The sequence below is a fragment of the Sarcophilus harrisii genome, chromosome 3 (assembly GCF_902635505.1).
Source record: "Sarcophilus harrisii chromosome 3, mSarHar1.11, whole genome shotgun sequence".
NCBI lineage: Eukaryota > Metazoa > Chordata > Mammalia > Dasyuromorphia > Dasyuridae > Sarcophilus > Sarcophilus harrisii.
The window spans coordinates 219,677,626-219,701,159 of record NC_045428.1 but is presented as its reverse complement, the minus strand read 5'-3'; the positions used below and the strand labels follow the sequence as shown (position 1 = coordinate 219,701,159).

Here is a 23,534-nt window from a genome sequence, read left to right as displayed (position 1 = left end):
CTTTTGGAATTGTCTTGAATCACCTCATTGTTGAAAAGATCTCTCTTATCTTGTGTGTGTTGTGATACAATGGGTGGAGTACTGGCCTTGGAATCAGAAAAACATCTTTATGATTTCAAATCCATCCACTTCTGTGAAGTGCAAATCACTTAACCCTGTTTGCCTCAGTTCCTCTTCTATAAAATGAGGCAGAGAAGAAAATTACAAACTTCCTATAGTTTTGCTAGGAAAACCCAAAAATGGATCACAGAGAGTCAGATATGCCTGAAACAATTGAACAATAACAAAATGTTATATTCAAGCATCCCAAAATATTATCTACAACATCTCACATCACAAGATCCTAGTTTTAAAGCTAGAAGGGACCTTTGAGGCCAACATTACATAGTGAATAGAGTGCTTGGAATCAACAAGGTCTGAATTCAAATTTTGCCTCAAGGCTCTCTGAATATCGGTAACCTCAATTCGTTTTGATGTTTTTTAACTCTAAATTTATGATCCTATTTCCTATTTCACAGCTGAGAAAACTGAGAGCAGAATGTTTAAGTGTATGAACCTAAAATCTCCTGGGATTTGAATCTATATCCTTTAACTCCAGAGACAGTATTCTTTGTACCATATCATGCTACCATAATCTTTGTAAAAGGACCTCACAGATGAAATGAGATAATGTTTATAAAGCTCTTTTAACTGTGAAAAATAGTATAACTAGAAATTATTATCATTATTATTATGAAATAGTACTAAGGAAGAAAATTATTTAGGGTGCCAAGCACTTGCATTGCTAAAAGCAGCCATTGGAATGCTTCCTTATCAAGTGTTATTGCTATTAAGGTCTCTAAACTTTAGCCTTTGCCTGAATTATATTACTACTGTGCATATGTCCCAAAGATGCTTAAAAAACCCAAACCCCTAACATGTAGTTAAAAAATACATATAATGGCACTCTTGGTGGTGGCAGCAAAAATTAGAAACAGTGGGTTTCCATTTATTGGACAATGATTAAACAAATTGTGAATACAATAATATAGTTTTATATCATAAAAACTACAAAATGGGAAGATTTCAGAAAAGTGTTCTTCAGTGGTTAACATGTTCATACCTCTATAAACTTTGACCATTCCAATGATTTTGAACCTCCAGTGGCAGCTTTGGGAAGAGCTTTGGGAAGATTTCAGAAAAGTGTTCTTCAGTGGTTAACATGTTCATACCTCTATAAACTTTGACCATTCCAATGATTTTGAACCTCCAGTGGCAGCTTTGGGAACAACCTTAACCTTGCAGTATCCCATGTGTGATTTACCTCATCCCATTTTCCCTTGTGCTCTCCAAAATGCCTGCTTTCATAATCAGCAAACTTGATTTCATCTTAAATCTTTTTCTTCTCCTTCTAGTTTCTAACCCTCACTAAAACTACCATCTTGTTGACACTGAATTCCTAGTCCTTCTTGCCAGTAGTAGTTGTACTTTCACTCATACCCCCTTGATTCACTGGGATAAGTGGAGGAATTGAAATAATCTTTTACTCCCTAATGCTGCTTCCAAACTCTCTACCACTGGTGCTCAGTTAACTTCTACCCCTTTCATGTTCTTTCAATCAAAATTTATCACTTAATTCAAATTCTGGTCACTATTATCTACTAAAACACAAGGTATTCACCTTTCTTCCTAAAGTATAGAGTCTATCCCTAAGTCTCATCCTCATCTACGTTGATACTCCCTCAAATATACCCATTACCCAGTTCTTCAATTTGTTTGATTTATATGAGCTGATCCATTTCTTTTCACCTATGGTTGAACACAGCAATGGTTGAACTCTTGATTTTGCTATCATCTCAGGTGTTTCACTTTCATGAACTCTGAAATTCCTTTACCTGATCAATTTTTTTTTACATTCCATCTTTCCTTGTGATCTCTAACTCTGTTATTTGTTCTTTTGATGACCTTCAATCTTTCCTAGATTTCCTAGATTATCATCTTGTACACTGGCTACGATGTCTTCTCTTTCCTGTCCTGCCTTCTTGATAAAACAGTTCAAATCTATATTGCCCTTAATGCTCTTATCCCTTTGTTCTGTCATTAATTATATCTTGCCAACCCCTAACTTGGGTTATTCTCCCCATCCTCCACTTTCTAGCCTATTGAGATTGCCAAACAGATGTAGAAAAAAAAACTGTACTGAGGCCACTACACAATTACACAACTTAATTTGGACTGGACCAACACCTACAGCAAGTCAATCATTTTATTTGCTCTTTAACTCATTGCATTCACTATTCCAGACTTTTTCATTCTTCCTAAAACTTTGCTGATACTCTACCTCAAATTTCTCAGCTGAAGACTTTGCCATATGCTTCGCTTAAAAAATTGAAGTCATTTATCAAAAACTCACTCTTCTCTCTTTATCCTATTTCAACTTACTTAGATGCCTTCCACGACTATTTTCTGCTATCTGTTTCTCGTGAAAGAGGTAGCCTCTTTTTCCTTGCCAAAGTAAAATCCTTTGCATTCATCCTTTCTACTGGTTACTTCCCTGCTGTAATAAATATGCTTATATTTTCGTCATCCTTGAAAAACTTTCATTTGATTTATCTAAACCTACTATATAAACCATTCTATATCTTTCTACTTTTTTGTGGCTAAACTTGAGAAGTTGGTGCCTCCCCTTCTTTTCCTCTACACTCTCTTCACTCTGGCTTCCAATCTCATCATTTGAATGAAACTACAATTTCAACCTCTGTTAATAGTGTTATCTCTTAACTGGCAAATCTAATGGCTTTTTTTTTTTATCTTCATTTTTCTTGATTATCTCTTTCAGTTTTCCCAGACTTGAAACATTTATTTTATTCTTTACTCTTAACTTTCATTCGCCCCACAAGCCTCTTGTTGGCAGCAACTGTTTTTGTTGTTATTGTTGTTGTTGTTGTTGTTGTTGTTTTGGGGGGTTTTTTTTGGCCTTTCTTTGTATCCCCAACACTTAGCTATGTGTGTGTGACATATGTGTGACATATTCAGTACTGGCTTAATGATTGTTGACTATTGACCAGCTGATATGAGTAGACATACCCAAGAAGTGAAAATGACATTAAAATGCCATTGAATTCAAATTAATTACAGTCACCAACCTTGCTCTCAGAGAAATGTAGTTAGGGGACTATGAGTACAGAATACTGCATATACTATCAACCTTCAACTCTTTATTGGTTGGCTCAGTTCTTGTAGAGTATGATTCCTATATTGGGAAGTCACTCTAATATTATAAAAAGGTATAGATAAATATTATTTAGTAACAAGGGAAAGAGAGCTCTTTTGTACATTTTAGTGATCACTGGTATTAAAAATGGTTCATTACAGAAAACTTTCCTTAATAAAACCTCATAAACTGCAACAAAAATAATTTTTCTTTAAAAAGAAAAAAAAACATTGTTTTTTTTCTCATGATTATTTTCTCCCTGGAGATTTTTATTTTATAGTCAATTAAATATTTTAAGCTTTATGCTGATATCAACTATAATTACCCCTATCACGTGGACAGAATAAGATTTTCTTTTGTGTGACACAGGGAAATTAAAGTTTCATTCTAGCTCTAAGAAATGTTATGCAGAGATGAAGCTACCACTTTTTTGAGTAGTTGACCCATTGAGGAAATATTAATTACCAGAGTGGTCTACAATGTATGTTACAGCCAAAAGATCCTGATTCAGCAAGAAGAAAAACTCTCTCTGAAGGGCATATTCATTTTGCTAGCCTGGCAGATTAAGTATTGATGTTTTAATTGAATTCATGAAGAAACCTTTCTGGTTTTTGCTGATTTTCTAAGTGGCTAAGATAAGTATAGGCTCTTGGACTTCACTGATGCATATCTTTGGTACTGGGCATTATAGCCTGTAAATCCCCTTTTGACTATATATGATCTTATATCTGGTAAACAGAAAGGAACTTTCAGGGACTTTTGGGGGAAACTACAGATATGAACAAGATAACTGGCTAACTTTAAAAAAAATTCTCAACTCAGTTACCTAGAAAGTTATGGTTTTATTGTGGAAAGTTATGGTTTTATTGTGGAAGTCTATGGCTCCCTGTTCATACTCTTTAGTTTGAGAACAAATGAAAATTTTTTTTAAATTTTTGAAGTATTTACATTACTGTTGTCTGATAGAGGCAATGTGAGCATTATGCTAATAGAGCTTTTTGTTTATAGAACTGTGCATTCAGACTTCTATGAGTTTAGTGTTTGATCCTGCTGCCATTAGTGTTGTTGATATGTAGGGATTCTTAACCTGCAGTCTATGGACGTTTTATTTTTCTTTAACATTTTATCAACTACATTTCATCATCATCGTTTTCCTTTGCAATCTGGATATTTTATTTCAATTATTTTAAAATGTTATTCCAGGAAAAGGGGTTCATAAGCTTCACCAGACTGTCAGAAGCATCTATGACACAAAAAGGTTAAGAACCTCTTTCCTTGGAGATAATAAAAGCATGTCACTGTGGCCCCAATTAAAATCTTGTTGTTATTTTTCAATTGTGACTTCAGATAGAGGCTAGCTGTGCAATCTTGAGGCAAATTCCTGATGATCTCTGTTTGCCTCAAATGTTTCCTCAAATGAAAAATGAGGATACTAATAATACCTACCTCCCAAGATTGTTGTGAGGATCAAATAAGGTAATATTTATTAAATGATTAGCATAGTGCCTGGCATGTAGCAGATGCTATATGTAAATGCTTATTCCCTTATCACTTTTCCCTGCAATTCCATCATTTGCCATGAAAAAAGAAAGCATTTTCAAAAACAAAGAGACATCATAATCTTTTTAAAGATAATTTTATCGCAAACTTATTTCATCATGCAACACTTGATATAGATATTTCTCATAAGATATAAGAAGGGTGGGTTGTAGAGGGGGTTGGAGATTGAACCCCTGATTTTACTTATTGAGAGTTCCATGTATAAAAACTCTTTCTTCCAATGCAGATCAGAAATTCTGTATATTAAAGTCTTAGACAGTTATCTAAGCAAGGATATGAAATTCTAAGAGAAATGGGACCTCTAAGATATATGTACAGAAATCTTTGTGAGTAGTAGGTTGACTTAAAAAACCACAGGTTACCATTATATTTGCTTTATTGTATTTTTTACTAATTTTAAAAACTATTTCTTGGTTACATTTTAATGTGATTTGGGCCATAATATGGCCCAAAGTGATGGCAGGTTTTGTTTTTTTTTTGACACCTCTGGTCTAGAGCAGTGAGAAGTACAATCACATACACAATTCCTAATGTCAAGGCTTTGCTTCTTTTTAACTGTATATAAGCTTAAAGTGGATTACTAGGTGTTGCAATGAATAGAAAGCCAGACCTAGTGTCAGAAAGACCTGCCTCAGTTCAGATCCAATCTCAGACACTTACTAGCTGTCTGATCCTGGGCAAGTCACTTCTCCCTATTTGCCTTAGTTTCTTCCTGTGTAAAATGAGCTGGAGAAGGAAATTGCAAACCACTCTATTTGCTAACAGAACCCCAAATGGGGTCACAAAGAGTCAGATGTGACTTAACAATAACATGCTTAAGATGATTGTTCACACTTCTTTTCTGATGTGGGGGCTTCCATTCCTACACCTTTCACATCATGAATAAGATTTCTTCTCTGGGTATTATAAGCTAAGCACTTGGGGGGCCAAAAAAGCTTGTAGAATACTGAACCCCTCATGCTAAGATATGAGATTTAGATCTCATAGTCTTTAAAAAGGCTGTTCTGTAAGATTGTAACCAGTCTGAAGGGACTTTTCCCTACAAGAAGGAAGAGAAAATCACTATGCAGTTGTCTTATTTGTTTTGGCAAAACTGCTAAAGAAAAATATGTGTCACTTCATTTGAGTACCTGCTAGAGGAATCGATTCAGCTTCCATATCCAAGCTCTCATCCCTAATGGTTTAAGTATTTCTAAAATAATGGATGAAAGCCATGTTCTGTAGACTTCTCTCTTTTCTTTTTTTTCTCTTTCATCAGCCTATCTAGGGCTTCTGAGTTAATCTAACAAAAATTCATGACTATTGAGCTGCTTAGTAAATATGCAGAGGGCTTTGCAAGCCACTTCAAAACTGTACACAGCAGGATTTTATAAGTTGCTACATCAACTATGAAAGCATTACAGATATGACATGATATCCTTTGGCTAAGCTATTCAGTATCTGGAATAATTAAGGAGAAAAACATGGTTCTACTTAGGCAAGTTGGTTTTTTGCTAAGACTATAGATGAAAATAACAAGTGATATGTTTTAATGTGTTGCCAGTTTTAAATACTATAGAATTCAGGGTTCCTTACCTTGGGTACCCAGATGGATTTGAGTGGTCAGTGAACTTGGGTGGGAAAAAATTGTGCCTTTGTTTTATTGATCTCTAATTGAAAGTTAGCATTTCCTTTTCATTATGAATTTTTTTCTCCTGGTGTTAAGAATTAACTATTTATAGTCTAGGGAGGCCTGTAGAACATTGAGCCATAACAAACTTTGTTTGCAATCTTCACTAGACTGCCACAATGGTCCCTGTCATTAAAGTGGTTAAGAACACCTATCATACATCATCACTTTTAGAAAATGATTAGATTTATTTATGAGCAAAAGACAGGAATGGGATAAAGAATATTAAATTTTGTTATGTTAAACTTTTCTTAAAGAGGATTTCTCACAGTTCTGTTTTTTTTTATATGAATCACAATTTTGTAGGTTTCAGCTGCCACCACTGTTTCACCAGAGAAGAAAATTAAATTCACTTCAATAGTACTTGAAAATAAAATTGCCTGAGGGTCAGAATGACTTTGTCAGGGCGAAGGTGATTCAGTATTTGTACCCAGCTAATCTAGGACACAGGGTTTTGTTGTTATTTTTGGTAAAACATCTTTTAATCAGATATATTTGTGGTGTTATTTCATAGAAAGAATGATTTAATCATATTTAAGTTTTACTTTCCTCTAGACTTAGCTCAGTCATATGGTGTTCTCAACTAAATTAAATTGGCCAAGAATTTCAGAGAGGAGATGTAGCTTTTTATTACTATCTTGTCACCAGTATGTTTATATCAATTCTCTTTTCCTAAGATGTTCAGGTCATTCTATTCCTTTTAAATCTTCCACACTAGAAGTAGACATGGCAGAGGAAGGAGATTTGATTTGTTTCACACTGGGATGTAGGATAAGTTGCTTATTTCATTCAGACATGATTGTTTGATTTTAGCACTGTTCATTCTATAAATGTCCTGGATACATGGATACATGCATATCTATTATTGGAGAGAACTTCTGAATCAGTGAGATTGTAAATTGGTTTTGACATGTATTCTGTCATTAATCATCAGTTGAAATATTTCCCTACAAATGCTAAGTGTTTATTGTTTTGTTATATTAGAATGAGTATTTTACCATTTATGTTCCACTGAAATCAGTTTAACCTTATTACTACTATTTTCTGGAAAGAGGAACTGAAACATTTCTAGGCCCCTTTCTCTGTCTCCAATAGACTTGATGGGTGGTCAAAAGAATATCTAAATTAGGGTATGCTGAATGAATCCAGTATGTAACTCTGCAACTCCAAATTGGGGTGAGGGTAGAAGAAAAAAGGGAAGAAGGAAAGGAGAGGAGGAGGATTTAAAGATGAATTATAGAAACTTTTGTTCTGTCCCCATGACCCTTAGGAATATAAGAGATCTTATCTCTTGCCTAAGCATTTAGTAGGCTTCTAGACAGGAACCAAAGAAAGGACTTTTTTTTGCCATTAACATGTTAGGAGGACTTTTAAAAGATTCTCTTCCCTAAACTATGTCACAAAAGTTATTGTGTATACCCTTTGATCTAGTAGTACTACTATTCAGCCTATACCTCAGAGAAATTAAAGGAAAAAAGAAAGAAATAGATGTCAAAAATATCTATCTTTTTATAGTGGGGGAAAAATCCTGAAAATTAAAGAAGTGCCCATTAGTTGGAGACTAGTTGACAAAATTGTATCATAGGAATGTTTATTATAAGAAATGATCAAGAGGATGGTTTCAGAGAAACATGAGAAAACAATGTAAATATAACAATGTAAATTGTTTCTTCTTGTAAAATGTAATATAAATGTAAATATTTATATTTTGTACAATGTAAATGTACAAACATTTGTAATGTAAACAATATAAAATGAGCAGAACCAAGAGAGCTAATTTTTTTCTTTTTCTTTTTTTTAAAAAGCTTTTTATTTTTAAAACACATGCACAGATAATTTTTCAACATCGACCCTTGTATAACTCTGTGTTCCAAATTTTCCCCTCCTTCCCCCCACACCCTCCCCTAGATGGCAAGTAATCCAATATATGTTAAACATGTTAAAATATGTGTTAAATCCAATATATGTATACATATTTATACAATAATCTTGCTTCACAAGAAAAATCAGATAAAAAGGAAAAAATGAGAAAGAAAGCGAAATGCAAAGAGTGCAAACTACAAAAAGAGTGAAAATGCTGTGTTGTGATCCACACTCAGTTTCTAGTTCTCTCTGGGTGTAGATGACTCTCTCCATCACAAGATCATTGGAACTGGCTTGAATCATTTCATTGTTGGAAAGAACCACATCCATCACAGTTGATCATTATATAATCTTGTTGTTGCCATGTACAATGATCTGGTTCTGCTCATTTCACTCAGCATCAGTTCGTGTAAGTTTTTCCAGGCCTTTCTGAAATCATCCTGTTGGTCATTTCTTACAGAGCAATATATTCCATAACATTCATATACCATAACTTATTCAGCCATTTTCTAACTGATGGGCATCCACTCAGGAGAGCTAACTTTTTAACAGCATTACAAAGGCCAAAAAAAAAAAACCCACTTTAAAAGACTTAATTTTAATCAATGCAATGGCCATCCATAATTCCACAGGTCTCATAAAGCATGTTATCCATCTTCTGACAGATAGGAAATGTATGAAACATTTAAATGTTTTGGGCTCAATGAGAATTTATTTTGCTTGACTTTATATTTGTTACAAAGATTTTTTTCATTGTATGTTGGGGAGAAAAAAATTTTTGTGCAGTAAAAAAAAAAAGCAAAATTAAAAATATGCTCTTGGAGACAACTAGATTGTAAAGTAGATGAAGCTTTGGGCCTAGAGTCAGGAAGACTTCAGAGTTCAAATCTGGCTTCATATTACTGGCTGTGTGATATGGGGGTAAGTCACTCCACCTCTATCTACCTCAGTTTCCTTATCTGCAAAATAAGGATAATAGCATTTACCTCCTAGGGTTGTTGTGGGAATCAAATAAGCTGATATCTGGGTGGTGTCAAACAGGTTTGTACTGGTTCACAAATGTAGTAGTAGATGTGGAAGAAAAAAATGAGCATTTTATTTTTATTTAGGATTCAAGTCTGTAAAGTCATTTTTGTTAATTTGATACTAATTTGAAACAAATCATCCTAATTTCATAGAGGATTTGATGTATAAATTTTGAGTGTTAGCTGTAGATCTTAACTTTTTATGGTAAGTGTTTATATTATAAAATGCAGAAGTAAATCAGTGGTCACTGATTATAATGCAAATAAAAGATACATTAAAATTTTTAAGAGTCAAAATCTTAACAATATACACCACTAAAAAAAATTTCAATTAATAAGCATTTGTTTCTTCCTCTTCCTTTCCCAGTTAAAAGGATAGCAAAAGAAAAGAAAAACAAAACTCTTATATCAAATATACACATTTACGTATATTTGTATATATGTGTATTTATTATATATGTATATATGTGTGTGTATCAAAACAAATGTTCACATTGGTCATGTGAAAAATTATTTCATATATATATATATATATATATATATATATATCTCCCCATCTTCATCCTGAGCTCATCGACATCTCTCACAGGAGATGGAGCAGCATGCATCACCAGGGTCCTTTCAATTCTGATTTTGCTCATTGGTCATTAATCAGAGTTCTTAAATCTTTCAGAGTTGGTTGTCTTTATAATGTTTTGTATAAATTGTTCTCCTGGCTTTGTTCATTTCTCTCTGTATTAATTCATACATACCTTTTCAAGTTTCTCTGAAACTGTAGCTTTTTTTCCCTTATTTCTTTTGAGTCAATATTATTCCATTACATTCATAGAATAGTTAATGCAGTCATTTCCCTATTGATGGGAACTCAAAAAGACCTGATACATGCGCGCGCGCACGCGCACACACACACACACACACACACACACACACACACACGAGTCCTTTTCCTACTTTTTTGACTTCATCTGCCACTGCTTGACTGTTTATTGTCAAAGAAATTGGCTGTGCCATTGCTTATTTGCTCTAACCAGAGAAATCAAATTTGGGGAATCAGGTGAAAATTTAATCAGGAAATGTTTTTTAAAAAATAAATAAAAATAAAATACAACATTGATAATGTTAATTTGTGATTTTCTAACTAATAAGCTGCTAGCAGTGATCCATTTCTATTTGAGTTTGGCACAAGTGCTCTAGGATACTAGGTAAAAGCCTAATCTTCTGTTGTTATTCACTTGTTCAATTGACTCTTTGTGACCCCATTTGGGGTTTTCTTGGCAAAGATCCTGGAGTGATCTGACATTTCCTTCTCTAGCTCCTTTTACAGATGAAGAAATTGAGGCAAACATGGTGAAGTGACTTGCCCAGGGTCACATAGCTAGGAAGTGTCTAAGACCAGATTTGAAATCAGGTCTTCCTGAGTAAAGGTCCAATACTCTATTCCCTGTGCTACCTAACTGCCCTGAATCTTCTTTATATAGAAAATATTATAGGGGGGGAAAAAGTGTTTGGTGTTGTATACCCTGCACATTTACAGATATTCAAGTCTTTAGCATGTTGATATGGGAACTTGAGGAATGGTTTTTTTGTTTGTTTGTTTTTTTAATAATTATCATTCTTGTGATCTTTTGCTCAGTAGTAGTAGGTTAGTCTTATTTTGTTCACTTTGATCAGTCTTTGCTTTCCTCTGTCAGAGTAAGGTAATTCATATCAATCCTGGGAGGATCAGCCAAAAGGTGACGAATCATATCTGTCTAGAGAGCTAGGAGCTATCTTTGCCCAAAGAGCATTGTAGAATTGTTGTGGTGCATCTTTACTAGCAAGTTCTTGTCTTGCCATTGAACTTGAATTTCCCTGTTGGAAGAATCGGTTCTGTCATCACTTAAGAGGGTTTTTTCCAAATGAGACAAATAGTAGTAGCTCCAAGTGAGCCCAGGAGAGCTGATGTCCTCTTGCTGTAGAAAATATGTATCTTATTTGGGAGACCTTAGGACTTTAGGTCAGTATTGGTGGTGAAGAAGACTTGAGACCTACTTTTGGCAAAGTCCCAAAAGAGATTAGCACCTTCACATAAAATCATTTATTGGGCTGAATACATACAATTTATAAGTGGCTAATTCTTACAAGAAAGTTTTTCTCCCACCAATATGTTCCCATTACAGTGAGTTCAGGACATGTGATGACTCTGATGTTTGAAATGCACCTAAGTTTCTCCTATAGTAGCAGAGAAATTTTTCTGTAAGAAGGGAAAGACAAGGACATTTTGGTAACAATACTAGTTTCAGAGCCAGGTCTGAAAATTACAGATTATCCTTTGATACACCAGAATAAGACTCCCTAAATTCTGATACTGAGTAAAAAGTCAGAGCTCTTTTTAGAATAGATGATCTGTACATTTTAAATTCCCATTGTTTAAGGAGTATAATACCAGAATTATGGTCTGATAAATGAGAAACTTGCTTTCTAAAAAAGGAAATGAGCGGAACCAGGAGATCATTGTACATAGCAACAATAAGATTATAAATTGATCAATTCTGATGGATGTGGCTCTTTTCAACAATGAGATGATTCAGGCCATTTCCAATGATGTTGTGATTAAGAGAGCCATCTACATCCAGAGAGAGGACTGTGGAAACTTATTATGGACTATAACATAGCATTTTCACTTTTTTGTTGTTGTTTGCTTGCAGTTTTTTTCTTTCTCATTTTTTCCTTTTTGATCTGATTTTTCTTGTGCAGCAAGTATAAATATGTATGCATATATTGGATTTAACATATATTTTACCATGTTTAATATATATTGGATTACCCTAATATATCACACCCTAAGGGGGGGGGGGGGAAGAATTGGAACACAAGGATAATTGAAAAATTATCCATGCATATGTATTGAAAATAAAAAAGCTTTAATAAAAAAAAATAGAAGTAAAACAGTAGAGATAATGTGTCTGGGGGATTCCAAACTAGTTTTAAATTTTGATGCTCTACTGAGTCAGGGAGCTCTGGTATTTTCCCTTTCATGATTTGTTATGATTTCATCAAGATTAAAGAGATATCATAATTAATAAATATAATACATTTACAATCCCCATAAGTACTACTACACGCAGCAAAATTTCAGTGTTTATAGTTAAAGTAGGCTATAATTATTTTTAAACTAATTAATATAAGTAAGCATAAAATGAGTAAGTCATTTTAAATCTCTATCTCTTACACCCCTTAAATTCATACAAGATTTTCTAAAGCTTCCATTTCTTTACATCTCTTTTCAGAATAGTTGAGTCACCTGATAATTACACCAAATTACTTTTGGAGGAGTGTATACTTATAACCATTTTGACACTTGCTTTCCCCGCTTATTTTACATAATGGCCAATACAGTGGGAATAAGGCGGAATCTTAGAGACATTTCAATTTACATTTCTTGTAGTGATAGTACTAGGTAGTGACAGTGATTGTAGTGGTGGTGATGATAGTAGTGGTAATGGTAGTGGTAGTAGTAGTGGTGGTTGTGGTCGTAGTCGTAATCATTGTCATCATCATCACAGCTTTGCTCTTAGTTGTAATTATTGGAGTTGTTTGGAGTTTAGAGTATTTTTTAGATGACTGTTGATAGTGTGCTTTTTTTCTTTTGAAAACTACCTATTCATGGCCCTTGACCATTTATCTGTTGGCTTTTATTCTTAAAGATTTATATCAATTTCCTGGATTTTGGTGTTATCAGACTTTTGTGAGAGATATTTGTTGCAAAATTCCCCCCCCATTTTCTTGTAACTTTTAATTTCATTGATTCTGAATTGTACAAAATTTTTGAATTCACATTATATTACTATTCATTTTATGTTTTATGATCATCTCTGCAAGAGATAGTGGAATATAGAAGGGCCTGACATGCTATGGTTTATGAGGTCATGAAGAGTTGGATACAACTGAATGACTAAACAACAACAAAAATCCTGTATTTAGTTTAAAGCATTCTTGTATGTAGTTGTGAAAGTCCTTCCCTTCTGTAATTTGTTTATGTTAATGATCTTTATATTTTAGATTATATGTGTGTTTGAAGCTCCATGTGGTTTAAGATATAAGACTTTAAGTTCAGTTTCTGTCAGTTTGCTTGCCAGTTTTCTCAGCAAAATATTTCAAAAAGTGAGTCCTTTACCCCATAGAGCAGTGGTCCCCAAACTTTTGTTCTCAATATCTTTATTCTATTAAAAATGATTGAGGATCTGTCCAAAGAGTTTTTGTTTATGTGGGTTATAGTTATAGATATTGATCACATTAAAAATAAAAACCAATTATGAATTTGTAGACTCTCTGAAAGGATTTCAGAGATTCTGAGGATGCTCTGGACCAGACTTTGAGAACCACTGCCATAGAGATTGACCCTGGTTTTGTTGAAAAATTTAATTAGGTTGTATACCTTATCAATACCACCAGTCAACGTTTCCTATTACTGCTAAGTATAGTTTGAGATGTGAAACTGCTAGATAACTTTCAAGTTTTCCCCTTTTATTTCCCCTGAGATTGTTGACCTTTTGTTTCTCCTGAGGAATTGTTGTGCCTTTTCTAGTTCAATAGATTAACTCTTTATTAGATTTCTGTGACACTAAATATGTAAACAAATTATGTAAAATTATATTTTTCATTTTATAACCATAGCCCCATCACAACTAATTGCATGTTAGATGTCCTTGTCATGTTGTTATGCTTTGAGGGACTTAGTGGTCCCCTCATTTGACTAGCCAGGTGAGAAGCATCTACTGGTGTGGGGGGGAATTCTTTCCTGGATATTGTCTTGCTAATATGGTTGGGAGCCCCTTGAAATTAGCCTGGGAGCTCTGGATTTGATTAAAATGTTGGTTATTTTCTGTACAGCATTTCATGACACTCATATTTAATTCTATGTTCTTTCTCTATTCTGATATTCATAAATCTGGGCAGTTTTCTTTTATGATTTCTTAAATTTTGATATCTAGAGTTTTTTTAATCATGACTTTCAGAGTCCATTGATTTTTAAATTATCTTTCCTTGATCTTTTTCCCAGGTCATTGTTTTTAAAAGCTACCTTACATGTTTTTATTTTTTTTTTCTGTCATAACCCTACTTTAAAAAAATTTTATTTCACTGAATCCTTTATTACTATTCTCTCCATTCTTTGTTTTAGGGAGTTTATTACTTGTGAAAAATAACATGTGTTGTACTCAAAGTTATTATTTTTTAGGATCATAGGAACATTGATTTATAGATGAAAGGAAGCCATCAAATTTAACTCCTTTATTTTAGAGATACATAAACGAAATCATTGGGAACGTTAATGACTTGCTTAGGGTCATACAGCTAGTTATCATCCAAGATCCAGTCTCCAGGTTCAGTGCCCTGTATTAAACCATCTATTTTTTCTTCAGCAGCACTAATTTAATTTTTTATCTCTTACTCTGTTTCTTCCACTCATACTTGAAGTCCCTGTGGACTTTCAGGCTTTTCTTAACATATGATATTTTTTCGCTGTATTAGCCTTTTTCTGTAAGCATGTCTTCAATCCCAATTCCTGGGTCTAGACAGACTTTGTACCAAAATCAAGTTCTACCTTCTCTTGAAGTTTTGAATGAGTTGTCTAGGCTTGACTTTGTCTCCCCTTCCCACCCTTCACCTAGAGATGGGTATAGGCTCCATTCACTACTGCTTCAATCCCCAGCTTCTTTTTTCCATCATTCATTCGGTGGCCCAAAATAGGCACTGGCCTCAATCCTACCTCCCTAATTTAGTGATGGCTTTTTATCTATTGCCCTAGGATCTTCACCATAAATCAGAGATTACACTGGCTTTTCTGTTTGTTCTTCAGCTCCTGTTGTAATCACCAAATATTAGAAATCATAATGGAATCAGGTACTCTTGGAGAACTTTCATTGCATATTGCCAGGATACTGCACCTTCTCTCTCTACCTTGGAGCCATTTTTTTCCTTCTGCTTTAGTATACTAGAGATTTTGCTAGCTTTGGGGCTCTTGGAGTATACCCTGGATGGGCTCCTGTCCCCATTTTCTTGTGTAGTAGAAATCTATTAGAGACTAGCTTCGTTCCCTGTTGTGTTTTTGAAAATTCAGGACAAGATCCCACTGATTCTGAGCCATTTTTAACATAGATCACATTTATTGAGTCTCCTGACTAGACCCCATTTTAATTGCTTTCCAACTTCTAGCTATTTTCTTGTTCAGTCTTGGCTGGGATGGAGGAGCTTCCTGGTATTTCCTTTTATTTTATTGATTGCTGCTTCATCAAAAACTTTGTTTAATCTTTGCTGGGAAGCTTCATAGAGGAACCAACTTTGGCCATAACCTTTTATGATTACGGGAAGTTCATATCTTCCAAGACATTTCTACAAGAATTCATCAGGAGTATTTTGGTGAGCAGCAATTTCAGAAGACAACTAAAAACCATCCAACAAAGCTACTTACAAAAACACTGTTCTAAATTTAGGCTCCTACACAAGTGAGTTGTAGCCTTTTCCTTTCTGAAATTGTCTGTAGTCATGCAGAGCACCACAAGCATATCAAGAATCTTTGTAAAATGTGGCAGGTTTGCTGAGACACAGGACTGCAAGTGGTGAGTGCAATCAATTCAATAGCCTGAGCAGGGACTACATTTAGCAAAAAGCCACTTTCTAATATTCCATAGAAAGTGAGAATAGCATAACCAGAGCAGAAAGATCTGGTTCTGTCAAATCAAATCAAGTCAACTAAGGTTTATTAAACACTTTCTATGTACTAGGAGCTATGCTAAGTGGTAAGGATAGGGGGGAAAAAAGCCAGAAACACAATGCCTGTTCTGAAAGAGGGCAAGGTCTCATGGGGGAGATAATTTGCAAACAGCTTTGTACTATGGAATATATGTACTATGCAACTACAACTAGGTAATTTGTAAATAGGAAAAATTGGAGACCATTTTAGAGGGAAGGCACTAAAATTAAGGAAAAACATAGAAAGGTCTTTGCATAAAGTAGAACTTAAGCCAAAATTAAGAGAATCAGAGAATCAGAAAGGGTGTGATCATTTACCAAACAGAGAAAGGTCAGAATACTTCTATGGAGTGTTATTCAGATCATTATCAGGTCTAGTTTCATGGTCATGGATGAAAAAAGGTACTTATTAAATTACCCATTTGAAGAGGAAGAACACAGGTAGGCAAGTACATAACATATGGTCTGTGTGACATGATCTGCTTATATCACCACTATTTCATATCTAGCCTGAGATTTTGACTAGTGTGATCCTGGGCAAGTCACTTAAACCTCTATTTGCCTCAGTTTCTTCAACTGTAAAATAGTGATAATAGTAGTACTTACCTCACAGATTTTTGTGAGAATCAAAATATTTATAAGGCACTTAGCACATTGTATTGCATATATTGCACTATATAAATCCTCTCGTTGTTATAATAATTATTTGAGTATACTGGGGCTTGACTGGGTTCAGTTAAATCCAGCTGACTAAACTATTAACATTTAATGCTGTAAAGTTACCCATGTATATATCCTGTAAATAAAAGGCTATTAAATTAAAAAAAAAAAAGGCAATATAAATACAAATAAGGCTAAAATGTTTTCTCCTTCCCCTCCCTTGGATAAATTCTGGAAAATAAACTACCCCAATGTGAATAGCGATGGGTGTGCTTGGTAACAATGAAGAAAGGAGAAAGGAGATCAGTTGACAATGGCAATTAAGGGAGAAGGACCCAGGAAATTATTTTTTACAAGAGACATTTGTTTACATATTCTGCTTGTAAGAGACTACAATTCAGCAAAACAGAATTACAGATTGAAAAAGATCAGATATAATACACCATGTTTCACACCCACAGACTACCCTCTCCCCAGCCATGAAAAGCAGTAAGAGATTGTATCTTCTCCCACCTCTCCTTTTTGGTCAAGATTGTTCTGTATAATTTCATAGCATTCAGTGTCAGTTGTTTTGTAGTTGTTTTTCTATCCACTCACATTGTCATAGTCAGTGTCAACATGGTTTTCTTGGTTCTGCTTACTTCACCTTGCATCCGCTCACATAAGTCTTTCCACATTTTCCCGGTTTTATGACATTCATCGCTTCTCATAGCACAGTCATATTTCATCACACAAATGTCCTGCGATCTAGTTTGCCATTCCTCAATAAACGGATGCTTAATTTGAAAAAAAAAAAAATAAACTATTAACATTTACCCTGCATTTTTTTGCCTGTTGATACTACAGGCAAGATGGAATTGGCTTGAGAATAGATACTTAATGGTCAAGATGAGATTTCCAAAAGAGTTGTGAAAACAGGTTCTTTGTTTCCTGTTTAAATTTTAAGATTGATTCCATACAGAATATATTTGATTGTGCCACCTAACTTATTTTTATTAAATTTTTAAAATTAACCAAATCTGCCTTTTTCTCCCTCCCATCTCTTCCTCTCCTCTGTCCTCCATTGAAAAGAAAGACAAAATCACTGTAACTAAAATGTGTAGTTAAAAAAAAATTCCTTTCATTGTCCATTCCACCTCCAATCCCACCCCCAAAATTATGTCTCAACATATACTCTAAATCTATCACCTCACAGATAGTTCAGCTTCAATTCAGCTGCTTTTTGAGGCAAATTCTCAGCTTTTTGACTCTATTTCCTCTTTTTTTCCTTTTTATATTGAAACTCTTAACCCACTACTTTTAGTTGATACACTGCCTAGACAATTAATCTATTCCTAAACAATAAGTAGATTCACATATATTCTAGGAACCAATAAATTATGAAATATTTCATATTAGATTTTCCATTTATTTATTAGTTGAGGATCCTAAACAAATGGCTATGGGGTTAATGGTATTCCTGGGAAGTTATGGGATTTACAGTGTACCTCAAAAGCACTTTGGTTTAACCAACCAACCAACCAAGTTGTAAACAATTGGATCTTAATAATCTTCATGATGAACCAGGCTCCCTGGAAATTTAATCTAAAATCCCTCTCAAAGACTTCAAAAGATCTTTTAGCATCTATTGGTTTGGAAAGTAGCAGGCCAGTGATATTGGCTTCTACAAGGTGTTGAGGTACAAGTCACAGAACTAAGAACTGTGGAAGAAATGAGACTTGACTTATTTTTGTATCAAAATTCTTTCAAAGTCATTTTTTATTGATTAAATACAAGCAAGTGTTCCCAGAACTTATTGATCCAATGAGCAAACAGAATGTTCCTGTATGGATTAAGAAATCTGGATTTCAGCTTTGTTCATTAAATCATTATAGCGTAAAATGAAGAAGTAAATCAATGACAGCTCATTAGATTGCAGATGGATATAATTAACATCACAATAAGAGAGCTAATCTTAACTGTGCAATTTTCAAATTCTGTTTCATAATACAGTTTTGTATCCTATTCATACACTAATAATCCATTTTAGAGAAAGAAGTACAGTACACTGATAAATTTTATCATGGGTAAATATCTAGTTATCAGTTTGGCCTGAAATGCTTTTAAATTTTCTCGTAGCCTTGATATTTGCAAATTAAGTGAAAAGAACTCCCAAAGGCTTTTTTGCTTCCACATGTAAAAGGGAGCAAATGGTTCCTTTTGCACACCTCAGAGTTCTGGAAGTGTCACTTAGGGTTCCCATAAGCCACAATAGTATAAAGATCTGAGAGAGAGAAATTAAGGAAATGATCACTGGAATGAAAGCCCAGAGGTCTATATTCTGTTTCTGTCATGGCCACCATCTAAATATCTATAAAATTTTGAATAAATAACTTAGACTAGATGATCTCTGAAGTCTCTTCCAGCTTTTATATGTTAACTCTGATTTGCATTTAAGGAGCTCTACCATTTCTGAAGCAGTTAAGTGGCACAGTGGATATAGTGCCAGGCCTGAAGTCAGAAAGACTCATCTTTATGAATTCAAATCTAGCTTCAGACACTTGCTAGCTGTGTCTGATCCTAGGCAAGTCATTTCATCCAATTTGTCTCAGTTTCCTCAGCTACAAAATAAGCTGGAGAAGAAATTGGCCATGGCAAACCACTCCAGTATCTTCGCCAAGAAAATTCCAAATGGATTCAAGAAGAGAATTAATAACAACTGAACAACAGCAACTACCATTTCTACTTCTAGAGTCACTCTAGTTGCTAGGGCAGCCAAATTTATGCTGCCTTGTATCATCTGCTTTCAGCCTCTTGAAATTTCCTAAAAGAACATGAAACCAAAATACCTGAAATCTTGTTATTGCAAAGAGCATGTGCTATCTTAGATTGTTTTCTTAGTGTTTCATGTGTATCTTCTTTTGCCTGTTAGACTTTACATTCCTTGTGAGCAGACTTCCTGTGAGTTTTATGCTTCTTTTATATTTTCTGTGATTCTAGTGCTAGACCCATTGCAAATATTATTAGATTTTTGCTGAAGAAATTTGAAAAAAAAATCTAATCTTTCTGTAAGAGTTCTCATGAAGTAGGTTAAATTCTGGGTCTTTGGTTAAAAATTTTTTAAAGTTTTTTGTTGGTTGAAAAAAAATTGAATTTAAAAAATTATAAAATGTAAAGGGGTTGCTAGTTATATATACCCTTTACTTTAAATCCTTTGCAAAGAAACATTGTTAATGGAGTGTTTCTATGGAAGATACCAAGTCATTCTTCATCATTTCCCTGAGGACATGATCATTTTTCTCTCATATTGTTTGCTGTTTCATCATAGGTATTCCGGAAGGACCTCATCAGTGCCATGAAACTCCCAGATTCACATCATGTTAATCCTGATGAATATTACCTCTTTGCGGATACATGGAAAGAAGAATGGGAAAAGGGTGTTCAGGTACCAGCCAGTCCAGACACTATTCCACAGCCTTCTCTCAGGTATTTGCATGCTTGCACATTTAATTAGGGTATAGCAGCTTTTGTGACTATCTAAGGGCACATTAATCTGAAGAATTAAACTTTTTGCCATTTTAAATAGTCCAAATTTCAGACTAATGAAATGTACGTTGAAATATTTGTTTTCTCTATAAATTAGTTTTCTTTGAAATTAAAAACCACTCATACATTTACATTTTTAAACCACTCTTGAGGCAGCTAAGTGGCACAGTAGTTAGAGCACTGGATTTGGAGTCAAGAGACCTGAGTTCAGATGCAATTTCAGATCCTTGCTGATAATGTGACCCTGAGCACTTGACATGATCTCTCTTTGCCTTAACCTTCTTGACTGTGAAATAACAACAACACCTGTCTCACAAGGTTGTTATAAGGATCAAATGAGATAATAGTTGTAAAGCATTTAATGTGGTGTCTAATACATTATAGGCACTATATAAATATTTATTTCCTTCAGTTCCCCCTTCTTAAAAGAGCGTTTATAGAATCTTAGCAAAAAATGAATGTGATCTTGATAGTTAAGTTTCTGTATTACTCTTCCTTTTTTATTTTATTTTCTCCCTGCTGTTGAAAAAAAAATCAAGGCAAAACAATAAGAATTGTACTGTAAAATGTACTTCTCCTATATAAAGTTCTAGAATTTTATGGAAGATTGTCATTTTTCTGTCAGACAGTTCTGTCTGAACCATGGTAGGTTCCTTGTAACTTTGAGCATAGGGATAAAAGTAGCAGTATCTTAAGAATATGCAACAAGGATAGTACTATAAATGGCAAATCCATTAATTCTGTCTGTAAAGCCAAATCTAAAATAATGGATTTAAGCTTTATGTTTGGAACATCCTGATTTTCAAAATCACAAGCCCAGTTCCTAGTTTGTCCGGAACATCATCATCACTTCCTAAGAGCCAGACTGAGCTGTATAATTTTTCTTTCCTTTTTGGGCTTTAAAATGGTAGAATGTCACATGAAAGTTCCATTCAGATATTATAAGAGATGGAGAACTGGCTTTTGTGTCCTTGTTGAAACTTCTAGAACCTACTAATAATTAGAGTTAATCTTTATGGAATAATTCACAAAGCCAGTCTTATTTATTTAGGTTTATGTTGTAAACTAATTCACAACCCGAAACTTGTCTGGAGACTAGTCTGAAACTGTTAGTATTTACTTGAGAATAAGGAATACTAAGTTTGAATTTGCCTACTGGCATTGTTATCAAAGAACTAGTAGTTATACACATGAAAGAATGCAGAGGTCCATTAAACAAGATTACCATTAGGTAAAACAAATAGTATTCCAGCTAACATTCAGTACTTATATAGTGTCGTGGAGGTAACATCTTCACCTTAAGGGTTTTGAGACTAATTTCATACACTGTTGCTTCCACATTTAAGCTTCCAAATTCAGCTTTAAGCTTGAAGGTCTAGTTATATTTCACTGAGGTCATCATGTTGCATAATTGTATACTTACGACTTCAATAGTTCATGTAAACATTTTTCCCCTAATGTCTACATTGCTTCCAAGAAAATGAAATTCTAATGTTTCTTTTTTTTCTTTCTCTGTACTACTAGGCTGTGTTCCCAGGATCTCAATAATAAGCATAGTTTGTGTTGCCTGAGTTGTATGGAAGATGTGCAGGGATCAGGAAAGAAAACATGTGTGTGTTCTTTACAGAAGTAGTATCTGTGTGGAGCTTAATAGAAACCTGGACTCATGCCTAGGAATGAGAACTGAAAAGCCAGGACTTGGCTGGCAAAGAAGGGAAAGGCTCAGGGTGCAAGCAACTTTCCAATTAAAACAATACTTGTTTGGAGTAAACATCAGTGTAACTGTGGGGTCAGGAAAGGGAAGAAATTCTGGCACATTCCGGCAACTGTAATAGCTAAAGCCATTATTGAAGTAGTAAGAGGGGGAAAATGTAAGATGAGCAAAAAAGGACAAAACATAGGAATGAAAAGAGTTCCAAGGGGTGAGAGAGAGACAGAGACAAGTAGAAACACAGAAAAAAGAGAATATGGGAAAAGGAAGTGAGGAAGACGATAGAGATAAGAACAGGAAAAAAGAAAAAGAGGAGGTAAAAAGCAAAGTGGGGTGCACAGATAAGTAGACAAGAGGCGCAAGTGATAGATTTGGGTGAAAATAAGTAAATAGATAAAATGGGTGAGAGAAAGTGGAGATGGAAGACTTCTAAAAAGGTTTAAGCATATTACCTGTCTTTACCTAAGTAAAGGTATAAAAGCTATCCCATTGTAAGCCCTTGAAAGTGTTTGGTTTTTAGAGAAGAATGAATATCTTAGGAAAAAATAATTCTTCTGCCAGATAACTGCATTATAAAATGTGATTCTCAAGTTATTATATGGATATACCCTGAAGCCATCCTAGTATATATTGATAATCCCCTACTCGGTACACTTAACAGCAGCATGGTGAAATGAAGAAAGTGCTGGACTGGAGATCAGAAATCATAGGAGTGATGGACAGAGCATTTTTAAATAGAGATCAGAAGACCTGAGTTTGATTCCCAGCTCTGGCAGTTATTAACTGAGTGATCCTGAGGAAATTTTTTAATTCAGATGCCATTCTGACAGTGTATAATTACTGTGCTACATAACAAAAAATATTGGACCAGAAGACACGCATACATACACATGCATACATGTATATTACATGTGTAATGTGTGTATGTATATATGCATGCTTAACTGTAGCCTGCTTGTGAGAGAAAGAAAGAGAAGAAAAAGAATAAACAAAACAAACTTAAAAATAAATAAATAAATTGTAGAAGGCAAATATTGTATCTATTTAAGTTGCTTTTATAATGTCACATAATTTAGTGGTTTATAAATAATTTAAATAATAACATGTCAAGTTCTAATGCGCCTAAGGAAATTATATGCTAAGAAATTTATGGTTATTGACAACTCCATGAGTAACATGCCTATGTGCACTGGTGATTCCCATAGATATCAATAGTGCACAGATCCTAACATAGCACAGTTCCATCTATTATGTTGACCCATCTCTCCTACACATTATTAGAACCAGTAAATGCAATTACTTGCCAACATCTTTTATAAATAATCTTTCTTAAAATAACTCACTTCCTTCAATCCATACTGTTCTATTAAAGAACTCCTATTTGTGAAGGTGGGCATTTAAAAAATAAATTACCTTTCCCTCCCAAAATAAAGATCTACATTTTTAGGTATTTTTTCTTCTAAAACTTTGCTCATACTACAAAATGAGAGTTCTCTTTTAAATAGGAAGGCATAATGATGTTTTTCATATAAAAAGCATATCTTTTAATTTTGAAAAAAGAAAGATGTAAAGTAGATATAAAGTCCATTCCATTTT

The 23,534-nt window shown here is 34.2% G+C and overlaps 1 protein-coding gene across 2 annotated transcripts in view; it reads left to right on the top strand.

Moving 5' to 3' along the window:
- JADE3 (jade family PHD finger 3) overlaps positions 1 to 23,534 on the top strand; it is a 185,898-nt gene that overhangs the window by 117,185 nt on the left and 45,179 nt on the right. Inside the window, exon 5 of one of the 2 annotated variants that reach the window (XM_031959076.1) lies at positions 20,010 to 20,167. In XM_031959076.1, the coding sequence (XP_031814936.1) occupies positions 20,010 to 20,167 (158 nt within the window). The remainder of the gene's footprint in view (positions 1 to 20,009; positions 20,168 to 23,534) is intronic. The other variant, XM_023500389.2, reaches the window with a different exon arrangement.